Genomic DNA, 15,139 nt, shown 5'->3' with positions numbered 1-15,139 from the left:
GTTTTTCCATTGTTTGTTGGTTTCTATTATGGTTTCCCTTTTTTGCAAAATTATTCTTAAAAAATCTATTTTCTTTTAAATTAAATTTTGATGACATTTTAGTGGTCAACATCATCTTCAAGTCGATTTTGTTGTTGAGAATTTCGAAAATTTACAAGTCCAAGATAATAATAATGACACTGCGGCTACTGAGCCAGAGCCAGAATTACAAATCGCCGCCAACGATATAGAAGACGATCTGCAAACCCAACCGGATCTAGACGAACCCGAAGCTCCTAACGATCTAAAGCTAAGCACCACCACAAACACCATGGATAATGCCACCGAACAGGAAATGTCCAACAACAGTCATCAGAACTCTTCATTTGCACAATCACCTTCACAGCCCAGCAAGACACCACCCTCAATGCTGGGTTCGGAGAGTCACAGGCCAGCGCCCACCTTCCATTTGAGCAAACAGCACACCGGTATGAAAAATCGTTCTTATGGCGTGGGCATGGCTGTCACTCCTACCAATAAAATGGAATTCGATCAAGAGGCACGCGAAGATTTTGGTGTGGTGAAAATAAATCGTCCCGTTGGCAAAGGTGCCTTGTCGCCCAGTGCCAGCCACCCCGCAGACGATGTCGTCTCCACGGTCTCAAGTGGCGAGGGTCTTACGGACCAGGGTTATAATGATTTGAAATTTTACCACAATAGATTGTGGTAAAATAGCGCATGATTACGGCGTAATGGTGATGTGATATTGAACTTTATCACAGCTTCATACACATCCCATGGGTTTTGTAGATGAGATGAAATTCTCGTAGTAACACACATACAAACATATACATAAGCAGACATATTTTTTTTTGGAAAATCAAAACCAAATTAGGTATAGAGAAGATCTTGAAACAAGACAACAAACAAAGATTTTTTATTTACATACAAGGACACATATAGACAAAATACTCCTTATACATGGAAAAAAAAACATTTTATACACCTCTGGTTACATATGAGTGCGTATATGTTCGCAAAACCACATTAACATTTAACAAAACCTATCAAAACTTTTATACAAATACAAAAGATAAGAACCCTCTTCCCTTCCCCCACCCTCTGTCTCTCAAAAAAAAAATCACTCTTTTTGCTTCAATGTCTGAAAAGGCTTTCACTCTCTTAGTCTCCCCCCAATGAGCACAAAAGCCTTTAGCTCAGTCAAATTTTCTCTCATTCCCACACACTCTCTCTTGCTCACAGCCCTTAAACACCACACACACACACCCACATTATTTACAGTTTTAAAAACACTGAGTTTATATTCTGGCCTATCTACAACGCACTCAGCACTGCTTTTAGACAGCAACATAAAACCTGTGTCAGAGTGTGTTAAGGGAAGCTATGCTCGGCGCTTGTTCACCTCATTTCAGTCTTAAAAACATAATTCTTATTTTAAAAGCAGAGCAAATAATATCCTTGTTGAGAGTCGAGTTAATAAGTAGACTTGAAGGAAATGCCAATTTGCCATGTGTAAAAAATATAAATGTCAAACAATCTGCAAAAGGTAATGAAACTACACTTAAGAGCCGTTTTTATTCAAATATTTTTTTTCCTTCACCACTATTGTGGTACAGGGTATTATAACTTAGTGCATTTGTTTGTAACACCCAGAAGAAGAATGATAGACCCATTGGTAAGAGTAGCGATCGACTCAGAATTACTTTCTGATTCGATTTAGCTATGTCCGTCCGTCTTTCCATGTTAATTTGCGTGCAAGCTGCAGAGCGCAATTTTCATCCGATTGCCTTCATTCAATTTAGCAAGGCATGTTTTTCGGCCTAGAGACAAAGCCTATTGAAATGGGAAAAAACGGTTCAGATACTGGTGAATTTCATGGAAATGGGTTCAGATTTAGATAAAGCTCTCATATATATATATATATATATATATATATATATATATATATATATATATATATATATATATATATATATATATATATATATATATATATATATCGCCCGCTTTTCACTCCTAGAAGCACTACCAGCGCATTTATTGACCAATCTTCCCAAAATTTTGTGGAATGCTTTCCTCCTGCTCCTCCTTACGACTACCACAATATCTAAGAAGTTTTCTCGAAATCGGCTCAGATTTAGATGCAGCTTCTATATATATGTTCATCCGATTTTGAGAAATACTGCAATATGAGCACTTTGTTAACCGATTCTATCCAAATTTGGAAATCTCTTGACTTTCGACATTACTGGTGAATTTCATAGAAATCGGTTCAGATTTAGATATAGCTGTCATATATGTATATCGCCCTATATTTACTTCTAGAGTCACTGCAAGCGAATTTATTGACCAATCTAGCAAAAACTTTGCACATCGCTTTCCTTGACGACTACCACAATATGTAAGAAGTTTTAATCGAAATCGATTTAGATTTAGCTCCCAGATTGTGGGTAATTTGCAATAATGTAGTCATTTGTCAATCGTAGTTATTACAGTTTGAACATATTTGTTTGAAATTTGATACGAATTGTTCTGAAAACGTCCGCCTAAGTCCATCAAAATTGGTTCAGAATTAGATAAAGCTCCCACTTTTTATACCCTCCACCATAGGATTGGGTTAGTATACACCATTCTGTCATTCTGTTTGTAACTCCTCGAAATATTCGTCTAAGAACTCATAATGTATATATATTTTGATCGTCATGACATTTTAAGTCGATCTGGCCATGCCCGTTCGTCTGTCTGTCGAAAGTACAACTTTGCCAAGTATGGTTGAAATCAGTCTATAACCTGATATACAATAGTTGCCATATAAACCGATCTGGGGTTTTGACTTCTTGAGCCACTAGAGGGCGCAATTATTATCCGATGTAGCTGAAATTTCAACAACCGTGCTAAGCATGGTTCCAATCGATCCATAACCTGATATAGCTGTCATATATACCGATCTGAGATCTTGACTTCTTGAGCCTCTAAAGGGCGCTATTATTATCCGATTTGGCTGAAATTTTGTACAACGACTTCTCCCATGACCTTCAACATATGTGTCGAATATGGTCTGAATCGGTTTATAGCCTAATATAACTCCCATATTAACCCATCCCTTCTCCAGCCCCTAAAGGGCGCAATTCTTACTAGATTTGGCTGAAATTTTACACAATGACTTCTACTATGGTCTCCAATATTCAATTTAATTATGGTGCGAAATGAACCTTCACTTGATATATTTCCAATAACATAGCAATTCTTTTCTTTTAGGGTATTATACAGTCGGCACCGCCCTATTTTTGCCTTTCCTTATTGGTTTCATAATAATCGGTGTCTTTAACAGGCCTTAAAATGTCCGATTTATTTTTAAAACTTTATAAAGGTATATAACGGTTATCGTTATCGAAATCTTGGAACGGAACTTCCACCCTCAGAACTCGAAATTTATGCGGCAACTCTCATAGCTCTGAACACAAGGACGGTCAATTTTAGGTGCCTGCAGGAATATATGGAATTCCTGAAAATACTCTGAGCACATAGACAGTACAAAACATTCTAAGAAATATTATAATGGACGAATATTCCTCCTTACTCCTTATTTATGGACCGGCAACCAAACGTACCGTTCTGGTGGTTATAGCCTTGCTGGCAGGTTTACTGTCCGTACAAATGTTCTCATTCGGCGTTAAAACCATAACACAATCCAATGACAGCCGGTTGTGCGTTCCGGATAAACCCGATGGAGTCCTCCATCAGCAAGGGCTGCCGCCTCAATGTACAACACACTGCTACAACAACAACCATAACGTCTTAAGCGTTCCGTGATGTTGTTGTAGCCACATTTGCATGTGGAGGTGACGATCCTTCTCGTCACCGGTCTATACGACCGATCGCCGCGGGAACATGAGGGCCATTGGTTATGTAAAGGCGCCAATAACTCGCCTTGTCGTATCGACCTTCATAGGCACTCAGTATTTAAGCAAGAACCGGTGCCACCCGGCCTCTTACTGAGACTCTCCACTCAATACCGCTGATTGTCCCCGACGGCAGTTGCAGCCACTCCGTATATAGCATTCCACTATCCGCAAACTATGGATTAGAGCTCAAAGCTCCAGCCTGTGTGATGCTCATAGTTATCCCGTGCCGGGCGTTCCATAATCGTTCGGTCATGTTGTCTGTAATAGATCTCAGTCCCTGGGTCCTCAAAAAAGACCCCAAGCTCACTCTTTCCTCCAGCTTTGATCCATCTGTATAACATGAAATTTCAGATGGCAATACCAGAGTTCCGTCAATCCAAGGCCTTGCCACTGGCGGCAGTGACTCGCACCCTACCTCAAGTGCCGTCTCAGATAAAATGCAAATTTGCCCATGAACATTTCATTAGGGAACATGGGCAAACTTCTCACAAACGAGTCCGAACGGCGTGCCGCAAAACAACACCTCTTTAAGGAGAAGTTTATACCTTATACAGCGATGGTATGATCTGCTCCTATTCTGTATCCATTCTCCCATCGGCCTAAGTCTCATAGCCGCAGGGGCCGCCTCATACTTAATCTGTATGTCTATCGGTCTGGGATACCTAGTACAATCTCCCGTTCTGTGTTATTCGTGATCCTCATCGCCCCTCCTATTCCCAGTCAAAAAGTTCTCTGAACCAGTTGTTATGTCCTTATGTTGCGCTTTTTCTCCATCCAAACTACTGAGGCGTAAGTTGGTATCTGTCTAATCATGCTCCTGTAGAGCCAATAGACTATCCACGGATTCAGGTTACATTTCGAGCATGCTTTCTCAGTATACTGAGCATGCTTTCTCAGTATATTACTTAATTTTCTATCTAAGATCACTTCCAGGTTTTAACCCTGTCGGATATCGAAACCGTTCTGTTGTGGAAATGTGGCGCTTCAAATTGGTCCATCTTCTCCTTTCTCGTAAACAGGCAGATCTCAGTCTACTCTCGGTTTACATTGTGAAACCTAGGTCTAGCCCAGTCGTATGCCATGTGTATGACCCTTTCGACATAGTTAATTCGGACTCCTACCCCTTATAACATCGTTTGTCTAACCCCTCGGGGTTCAAAACCCCTTTCAGTCAAGTTCCTTAGTAGACTTTTTATGGTGGTTGTTATTGTTACAGCCGCATTTACATGCGGTGGTCATAAAATGCTCTCCGTCATGTGCCCTGTACAACTTTTTCCCTTAAACTTCTGTCATAGGATCAACAATTTTATCACCAATACCACAGCATGTGGTTTATCGAGTCTGTTAGGTCCCGGTAAAACCGGTACTGGTCTAAGGAATGAATAAGTACGTCTGTCCTCGTGCAGGGCAGTGTCCACCGACCTTCCCTTGACATAGGCATGCTGTTTGTATTTAAGCAGTTCGCTGGATGTCCTTCTCTTTACATTGTATCCACTATGCGCTCCATTGTTTTAATTAGAAAGGAAGTAAGTAAGCTTATAGATCTATAAGTTTTTGGGGTTTCATAACTTGCATTGCCGGGCCTGGGTATAAACACCACTCTTGTCTCCTGCCGGTCTTTGGGAGTATATGTTATTCCTAGACACGCTGTGTTGGTTAAGTTAGGTTAGGTTGAATGGGTTGCCTACCAAAGGTGAGTTCCCTTGGAGGCCAGTTGGGCCCATTGTGGTACCCTAGAAAGAAAAGGGAAGAGAAAGAAGATGTGAGACCTCGGACTAAAACCGGAGAAATGGAGAACCCGAGCAGGGATGAAGAAACGCCCATCCCCACGCAAGCGCTGATGTACCTACGCCGGAGCTTATAGCACCCCCCGTCAAAACCACCCTGTTCCTTCAACAAATCTCGGGAGACACAGGCTCCTACGTTCGCAAGTTCACCCAGGTCTCAGAAGAAACGGCTCCCCAGCAAGGAGAACCTACGTCCCTTTCAGACCCGTACAAGAACACAACAAGTGCTCAATAGGCTGCTCTTCATCCTTATCGAAGTAGCTCCTACAGAAGTCAATGTGCGGCATTCCCATGCGGGCCTCCATGCGACCTATGGCACAGTGCCCGGTTATGAGCCGTCTTGAGGTACCCATCGACCTTTTATCGAACGCCAGCAACTCTCCCCTCCTCCTTCGATCAATGCCAGGCCGGAGCGCCTTTGCAGTCCGGCAACCATCTACCGAGTCCCATCTCGCCGCCCTGGCATTCCCTCTACTGTGTTCAGTAGCACGACAATTGGCACGTAGGCAAGATCGGCGACTGTTCCGCCCGGCGCAGACGAACCCTCCGCATCCATAACACTCAAAATCGAACTGTGGCCACAACCATGCTCCTTCAGCAAGCCGAGTCTAAGCGCGACCTTGGTGGCGCAGTTCCGAATATAGGCCACAATGGGCTGCATATCCAGCATCGCCTCCGGGCCTGCCTGCGGTGCGGATCTCAGTGCCCTTGTGACCCCGACGCAGGCCAGTCTCTGGACCTTCTCGAACTCCCTCGCACGCGTCCTCTTCTCTACGGCCTTCCACCATACCAGTGTATATAGCGTCCAAATGAGGCGCAAGGTTGTTGAGTAGTTTAAATCCAGGAACTCTTAGTCCGCGAACCACGTTTTCACACTCTCATGGTTCTGGATAAGAACATCCTCAAATCCTCCTACCATCAGATGAAACTTACGTGCCGTCAAAGCGGCTTTACGATGGCGGAGATTTAATTGCAAAAACCGGTTCAGATTTTCCACCATCCGTTGCATTAGCCTCGTCATTGGAGTTCGCCTGGAGTTCATCCTCACAGGACACTTTGATACTGTAATAATGAGTCTCTTTACGCATCCAGGGGCAATTGAGAACGAAGAGGAACCACTCTTCCTCAGGACACTTACGGTTCCTAATGAGTTCCAACTGGATGACACACTCACACAGAGCTTGTCGGGTCCCGACCTAACGTCTTCCCCTTCATTTTTGATTTTGGTTCCCTGTAATACGCTAGGCTTTAGCGGTGTAAATGATAATTCCTTTGAGAAGTCTTCAACAGAAGCTGCTTACCCGTCTCCTGAATTGCCCATCCGCACCGCTTATATACACCTTTAGCTTCAAGTTGTTGAATCTGTAGGGATAGGGGTGTTTCGGTTTCCTGTAATCCCTCAGCCTTTATTGATTGCTCAAATAAGTCTTCATCAGAATGCAATCCGCCAGGCTTGAGCGATGTGAAAGATAGTTCCTCTGAGAAGTATTCAACAGAAGCTGCTAACCCGCCTCCTGAAATGCCCATCCCCACCGCTTCTATATACTTGGTTTCCTGTAATCCCCCATCCGCACTCCCTACAGAGAAGGTGCTGTATACGCGCTGGCGGATGTATTAGAGAAGTACAAGGCAGACATTACCGCCTAACAGGAAGTGCGATGGACTGGGAATGTCATCAAATCAACACCAATCGGTGACGAACTATACTATAGCTGCCATAACACGAGACATGAATTTGGCTGCGGATTTGTGGTTAGTCGGAGACTGAAACACTTTACCCCGACGGAAGACTAGGAAGAGCAGACCAAGGATATTTTCCATGAGCGCCTAGAGAAAGAATATGACCGCTGCCCCGCCCATGATATTAAAATCGTTCTGGGACATTTTAATGCGAAGATAGGGAAGGAAGACATCTTTGGTCCAACAGTCGGAAGCCTCCATGAGATAACGTCCGGTAACGGGTTGAGGCTAGTAGATTTCACCGCGGCAAAAAATATGGTAGTTAGTAGTACCTGATTTCAACATAAAAATATTCACATATATCGGGTGACAACGCAATCAAAACACGAGGAACCAAATTTATCACGTTGTGCTAGATGGGAGGCGTTCATCCAACGTGTTAGATGTACGATCGATCCGTGGAGCGAATAAAGATTCGGATCAATACTTTGTTGCAGCAAAGTTTCGCATCCGTTTGGACATGGTGAGAAAAGAACGATCTCACACTACACGGAAGCAGGACATTGAAAAGCTGCAAACACTACAGATGGCAACGGCATACTCCTCTCGACTGACCCAACTTCTTTATTAAAGTACTCCTTGTTCCGATGATATAATGGCTCAGTGGCAGACTCTTGCCCACTCCATGGAAAAAGTCGCGAAATTCGAATATGGATATCGGAAGCCTCCCCGAGGAAACCCATGGTAGGACCTAGTGTGTCGAGATGCTACTGAAGCCAAGAATGTGGCATATAGAGCAACCCTGCAATCAGTAGCAACGCGCCAGATGAAGGAGAGGTATCAGGAGAAAAGGAAAGAGGAGAAACGTCTATTCCGGAGGAAGAAAAAGGAAATGGAAAGACGTGAGTGTGAGCGAATTGAGATGTACAGGAGTCAGAATGAAGTCCGGAAATTCTACCAAAGAATTAAGCATCAAACCGATGGCTTTGGTGCAGGCACATCCTTCTGGATGTGGAGGCAGCAGGAGCCGACGGGTTACCCACTGAACTATTTAAGGCGATACGCTGATAAGGCGTATGCATTAGCTTATTTGCGTTATCTAGCTAAAAGAACGTATACCCGATGATTGGAACCTCATCATACTATGTCCCGTAAACAAGAAAGGAGACAAAACGGAATGTGCCAACTACAGAGGCACATCCCCATCGCATATAAGATACTCTCGAGCGTACTGTATGAAAGATTAAAACCTAAAGTCAATGAGATAATTGAGCCCTATAAAAGCGGCTTTAGACCTTGTAAATCCAGATATTCACACTGCGCCAAATCCTGGAAAGACCCGAGAAGGACAAATCAATACCTATCATCTCTTTTATTGCCTACAAGCCGCTTTCGATACCCCTTTACGTTTAAAGGTATTTCAAGCCATGTCTGAGTTTGGATTCCCTCCAAAATTAATAAGACTCTGCAGGATGACACTTGCTGATACGCATTCTTCAGTATGAATAGGAAAGAATTTCTAGAAACCATTTAATACCAAACGAGGTTTCAGACAAGGAGACAGCCTATCGTGTGATCACTTTAATATCCTGCTGGAGAAGATGATACGAGATGCAGATGTCAATAAAAATCATAGATCGGTCGCCGGAAGTACTTTACTGCAGCCTTTGAAAGAATCGAAAGAGAGTCAGTGAAAATGGGTCTGGCAGTTAATGGAGATTAGACGAAATGGATGGTTTCAACTCCCAAAACGCCTTGTACAACCGAGCAGATAAAGAAAATTATGAAAGTTGTGAACCACGACTTTGAGATAGTCAGCAACTTTATCTACCTCAGCATCGCCGTTGCCGAAACGAATGACACCAGTTTTTAAATAAAGCGAAGAATAATACTGGCAAACAGATGCTACTTTCGATGAAGGCGACCTTTCGACAGACGAACATTACACTTTACAAGACACTGTACTACTGATACTACCTGTGTTGTTATATGAGATGGGTACTTGTGAAAGCAGATGTGGCAGTGCTTGGAGTATTTGAGAGAAAGATTCTTCGTAAAATGTATGGACCAGTTTGCGTTAATGGAGAATATAAGCGTCGTATGTATCATGAGCATAGTTACACTTATCAAAATACAACGGCTGCATTGGCTAGGTCATGTTGTCAGAATTGATGTAGAAGCTCCAGCAAAGAAGACAAACACGGTGGTACACACAAACCGGGACGACCAAAAGCCCGATGAAAAGATCAAGTGGTGGGAGACACCTCGAAACTTGGTGCCAGAGATTATAAGACGAACGCAGAAGATCGAGGCGCTTGAAACGCTCTTCTACGTTCGGCTAGTAGGACAAATGTTCTGTCATAGCCAATTAAAAAAAATCATTGGTAAATAATTGGTCTAACAGATGATAGCAAAATCCTTCTGCCAACGACTTCAAATCCGAAAATGTTAGAGGAAAATTTAATTCATCGCAAAGCTTTAAATAATATTATCGTAAAAACTAGTCACGTCAAGCAGTATAGATGATTTTAAAGGGGATTTGACATAAAGAAAGTACTTTGGTCATTTGATAATGGCTGGGAATGTGTTAGTTCTGCAGTCCGATAATGAAATTAACGATTTTAACACTAAGGAAATGAAAACGATGGACTAGGTGTAATGATAATGCTTCTCAATTTGCTGTTTTCTCCCACAGTGGAATTATAGATATGACAAGTGACTCAAATTCAGGCTCAGGAGGAATCAGGAGGAGGAGGAATTTAGATGTTATATCACCCAAAAATATCTTTAAATGAGGCTATCTATACATGCTTGCTTTTAATTTTATTTAATTGTTTTCTATTACAAAAAATCGATTATCCGCAATGCATCCGGTCCCGAGCATGTCGGATAATCGAGTTCCAACTGTATAAGATAGCATATGTCACTTCGAAACTTCAATATGCTGTTGCATTCGTATGGTATAATCATGAGTGGCATGAAAGAGGATATGCTAATTGCAAGCAAGCGAATATCTTTTTTGGATACCAATTTCCAAATCATATAAAAGTAAACTCTTCCAAATAGGTCAAACGTAAAAGTCTATCTATACACACTTGGCATGTTTGGAAAACATAAAATAAAAACATTTCCAATCAATGGAAAATATTTATTGCCAGCAAGAAAGAAAAACCGCTCAACGTAGAATGTTTGTGGGATTCCTAAAGAAAAATAAAACAATAAATAATAACTACCAACAGAAAAAAAACTGATAATACCTGTATATTATGTTCCTGTTCCTGTTCTTTTTATGTTTATGTTTAGGTTTACGATTACGATTTTGTTGTTAAGTTTCTATTACACACAACATTATGAGTTGCTTTTGGCTTTTAAGATAGCAAAAAAGCTTAGCCTTTGTTAAAATTGCAATTTGTTCTACTACACCTACACCCATTTTTACGCATTTAACCTTTAAGCCTGTAAGCTTTTATCTGCTTTGTTAACCCCAAAAAGGCAATTTGTAAGACACAAACACAAAAAGAAATAATTAATTGGTAAACAACAATGATCAACTATATGTATATGTATATGTATTGTATGTTACAAAAAAGCAATATAGCAAAGTATTATTCATTATTAACAATCATATCCTGACTAACATATGTGGGAAATTCCAGGACAAATTGGGGGAATGCACGAATATTCTACATGGAATTCTTAAACGATTTTAAGACCAAAGAAGAGAAAGCGCAAACAGACAAAACTAATATTATAATCTTTCAACCATGAAAAAAAGGAAGAACTACTGAGTTTTGTCATAATTTTAAGAAATCCCTCCGTGATTTTTCCAACATATTCCAGCTCGAGATCATGTTTTTGTTGTAGCAGTCTGTTGTGTTCTACCTTTTGTCTGCTTGAATATGTGGAGTATCCAGATCCAGCAACTCCGCGACTAAGATAGTGTGCGTCCAGAGGGATCTGGGTCTAAGTCGAGTGGGTAGGGCTGGGCAGTTAAACAGGTGACGTGTGTCCTGTGGTCTCTGGTCTCTTTTCACAATCGGAACATACATCCTGCACGTCGGCATCAATCCTTGCTTTATAAGAGTTGAGGCGGCTGCATCTGCCAGAACGTAATTGAGCCAGAACTACTCTGGTTTACCGGGGGAGGTCAATTTCTTCAGGTGCAATGGGAGGCGGTCGCTCTCCAAGGACTACATTCACCCGGTAGCTATTTACCGCATCTGCTACCGTGTCTGCATGAATGTTGTCTAGACCCGCTTGATATGCCGCTTGATCTCTTGTAGCGCTGCACCTCACGCTCTAGATCATGTAGATCCACCTTAAGGCTTCTGGGAGGTGGATACCTATCCACAAGATGATGATTTGTTCCGCAATAACAGCCCAGAAGGTATTGCTTAGACATCATGTAGTTATGTCTTCGCACGGGTAGGATCTTTGTCTCCTGATGGAGGTGGAGACAGCCCGTCGCAGTTCAAAGGGGGGAATTCTGACAGATCCAAATATTATTCCATTGCGTGTCACAGGGCTGACGAGAGCACACTGGCGCTGCAAAACATACCATAGACCGGCCAATTGCGTTGTAGGTTTCTTTATCAGCACCCCTAGAGCTGCCGGCAAGAGACATGACCTTGCCGACCATGTTTCTACTTTTGACCTCTTGCAACGAAATATGAGGCAAGTTCGTTGAAGTAGACGTTCAGCAGATGTCTTCAAAGTGTTGGGGGGCTGATGCCATGAGCGTGCAATCGTCCACATATGATACGATCTCTTCGCCGTCTGGGAGGAGGATAGATCTGTACTGGAAGCTAAATAAAGGTTAAATAGTGTCCGAGATATCATCCCGCCATGGGGAACCTGAATTACGTAAATGATTGGCGACCACACAGATAATTTACGACCTCACTTTTCAGACCCGGCTGGAGGGACGTATTGGCGATGTCCTCAAACAGTTTGGCATGGCTGACCGTGTCGAATGCCTTCGATATGTCCAGTGCCACGGGGACCATCCTATCACATGGCCTGGGCAGATTGAAGCCACGGCAAATGTTTGCGGTGATGGCATGCAAAGCAGACGTTGTGCTATGCAGTCTTCGAAATCCATGCTGATGCTCGGCGAATGGAAATTCTGCAACGAGGTTCGGTAGGAGTAGCACCTCAAGCGTTTGGGCTACTGGTGGGAGAAGGGAGATTGGTCTGTACGACTCCCCAAAACTCGAGTTTGGGGGAGCCAAGACGCCTGAGGCACTACTCCTCCCGCGCCTTGTTCTAGGCTTCAGTACGGTGATCGCTCTGTCCATCTTCCAGACATCGGAAACTAAATATAAGAGTGTTCAAAGACAGGTTGAGGACAGTTGTAAGATACTCAACTCCAGGTAGATGCAGATTCTTCAGCATCAGTGTAGAAATTCCATCGGAGTCCAACGCTTTGAATGATTTGGCGCCAGGGATGACATTTGTAACTTTGCTCACGGTAAATTGTGATGGCTGTTCTTCGGCTCGGAGACCTCTGATACGACGAATGGCTCTCCTCCTAGCCCTGTCACTTTCACGATGCACAATAAATTGAAGGTTGAACAATTTGGGGCACCTCTTCGAATCAGTCACAGTTTCGTCGCCAAAAGTGACTGAGGTACTGTTGCCCCAACTACCGGGGTTCCAGAGTGACTTAACAGTAGACCACATTCTGTCTAAACCTGTACCAAAGTTACATTGCTCAAAGTGTTCCAGCCACAAATTCTGCTTATGTTCGTTGGCTACCCTGTTTATTTCCAGATTCAGCTTGCTGATTCTGGGGATAGTGGTGTCCGTATAACGAATCCCATTACGCTCGTCCATGAATAGCACTGACTGCGCCGGGAAATTGAGCCGCACTTGGGGTATTCGACCGGCTGGTATAATTTCCTCTCGGCAACTAGCACATTCGTAGGGGGTGTCAGTTGACTGAAGCAGCGATCGGCCTCTTCGCTGAAGCCGACCCAATCGGCATTCTTCTGATACACGACCTGCGCTCAGAGGTTATAAAGTCGGGTGGTCGGTCAATGGTGAGAATTATGGGGAGGTGGTCTGATCCCAAAGAAATGACGGCTTTCCAGGATAGGTCACTCAGGAGATCAGAGGATACAATTAAAATGTCTGGCGAGCTGCCGCCTCTCCTCGTAATTCAAGTGGGGGCCTCCTCATTCACTGTGCAAAACGTGGAGCTTTCAATCTGCTCTGCCAAAGCTACGCTGGTCGTTATCGAGGGGAGCATGCCATGAAACGGAATGCGCATTAAAGTCTCCTAGAACCAGACTATTGTGGCCAGACAGGAGCCCACTTATGTCGGGCTTGTAAGCTTGGCCATTAACTGGGTCACAACTATCAAACGCGGTATGTACACCTTGTATAGCTCTATCTCGACAATACCGTACTTGACTGCTATCCCCATGCACTTTATATTGGGCCCCAGGCTCAGGCGGGATAGGTCTATACTTCACGGAATGGTATATCATGAAGGCCGATCCCCCATCTCCATTCCTTAAGCGATCCTGTATCCGTAACAAAGGTGCAAGCTGCAGGTGTTGGTCTATCGTAGGCGCAAAGGTTAGCTACAATGCTGAACGCCTGGGTTCGAATACTGGCGAGACCATCAGAAAACAAAATTTCAGAGGTGGTTTTCCCCTCCTAATGCTGGCAACATTTGTAAGGTACTAAGCCATGTAAAAAAGAGGTGTCGCACTGGGGCGCGCCGTTCGAAATCGGAGGCCCCTTATCATTGAGCTTAAACTTGAATCGGACTGCACTCATTGTTATGTGGGAAGTTTGTCCCTGTTCCTAAGTGCAATGTTCATGGGAAACATTTTTACTTGCAGGTGTTGGTCAGCTTTGTCTCCTGGATCGCCTCAACCGACTCATAAAATTTGCTAACTCATCGATCTTGCCTCTTAGACCATTGCAATTCAATTGCAGATACACTGGCACTAGCCTGACAAAAATGGGGCTGGGATGCTGCTGTTATGTATATTGCCGCGCGGGAGAGGTCAAGGGGGTACCATAGTCCGACGACGACGCTTGTGACCCACTGCCGTCTATGTTCATATAGCACCTTGCAACATATTCAGTGTGACTATATTCCCGTAGTGACGTAACGCCAGAGCAAGATCGGAAATGTACCCACTCCATGCACCGGTTACACCTCACCAACACCGACCAATGATGGAGGCGGTTCTGGCAAACGGAACAGAACGGAACGGACCACAAGCGTACGGAGAAGGTACTCCGGGATGTGCCTCTCCCATGACGTAAAAAGCACGTACACTGAGGCGGCAGCCCTTGCCGTTGGGGATTCCATCTGGTCAATCCGGTGCGTACAACCGGATGCCATGGATTCAAAGAAATTCATAACAAAGAATTTATAAAATCTAGGCAAGTGTATGCTGAATTGAAAACACTTTGACTGGCATAAGGAATCGCTATTTCTGATACCCCATGTATCTTCATCAACGCCTTTGTCAAATCGATTAAGGTGCTCCACATACCCAACGACTATTGTGTACGGTGTAAAGCAGGCTTTTGTTTTGAAACAGAGCTCAGAAAAAGATAACCATACTTTCCACTATTCCGATACAAACATTCCACTATTCCGATAGAAACTGCAGCTAACAAAATGTTTCGATTTCGGCTCGATGTCGGTCCGACAATCGGAAGAATCATCCGATATCGGAACCTATGTCTTACCGACTAAAAACCAAAGAAGTTGTCGGAACGACACGGCTGAGGGAAATCGGA

The 15,139-nt window shown here is 43.4% G+C and overlaps 1 protein-coding gene across 8 annotated transcripts in view; it reads left to right on the top strand.

Annotated features, from left to right (window-relative positions):
- Positions 1 to 15,139, top strand: part of LOC106084962 (alpha-tubulin N-acetyltransferase 1) — a 171,866-nt gene that overhangs the window by 153,482 nt on the left and 3,245 nt on the right. For 6 of the 8 annotated variants that reach the window (XM_059360751.1, XM_059360748.1, XM_059360749.1 and 3 more), the window contains one exon: positions 103 to 1,407. The exons of the other annotated variants lie outside the window; for them this stretch is intronic. In XM_059360751.1, the coding sequence (XP_059216734.1) occupies positions 103 to 709 (607 nt within the window). In that variant the 3' untranslated portion in view covers positions 710 to 1,407. Of the gene's footprint in view, positions 1 to 102; positions 1,408 to 15,139 lie in introns of those variants that run through there. 8 annotated transcript variants of the gene reach the window in all.

Source organism: Stomoxys calcitrans, chromosome 1 (genome assembly GCF_963082655.1).
Source record: "Stomoxys calcitrans chromosome 1, idStoCalc2.1, whole genome shotgun sequence".
Lineage (NCBI taxonomy): Eukaryota > Metazoa > Arthropoda > Insecta > Diptera > Muscidae > Stomoxys > Stomoxys calcitrans.
The sequence above is the reverse complement of the archived record's forward strand: the minus strand, read 5'-3'. Positions and strand labels throughout refer to the sequence as shown.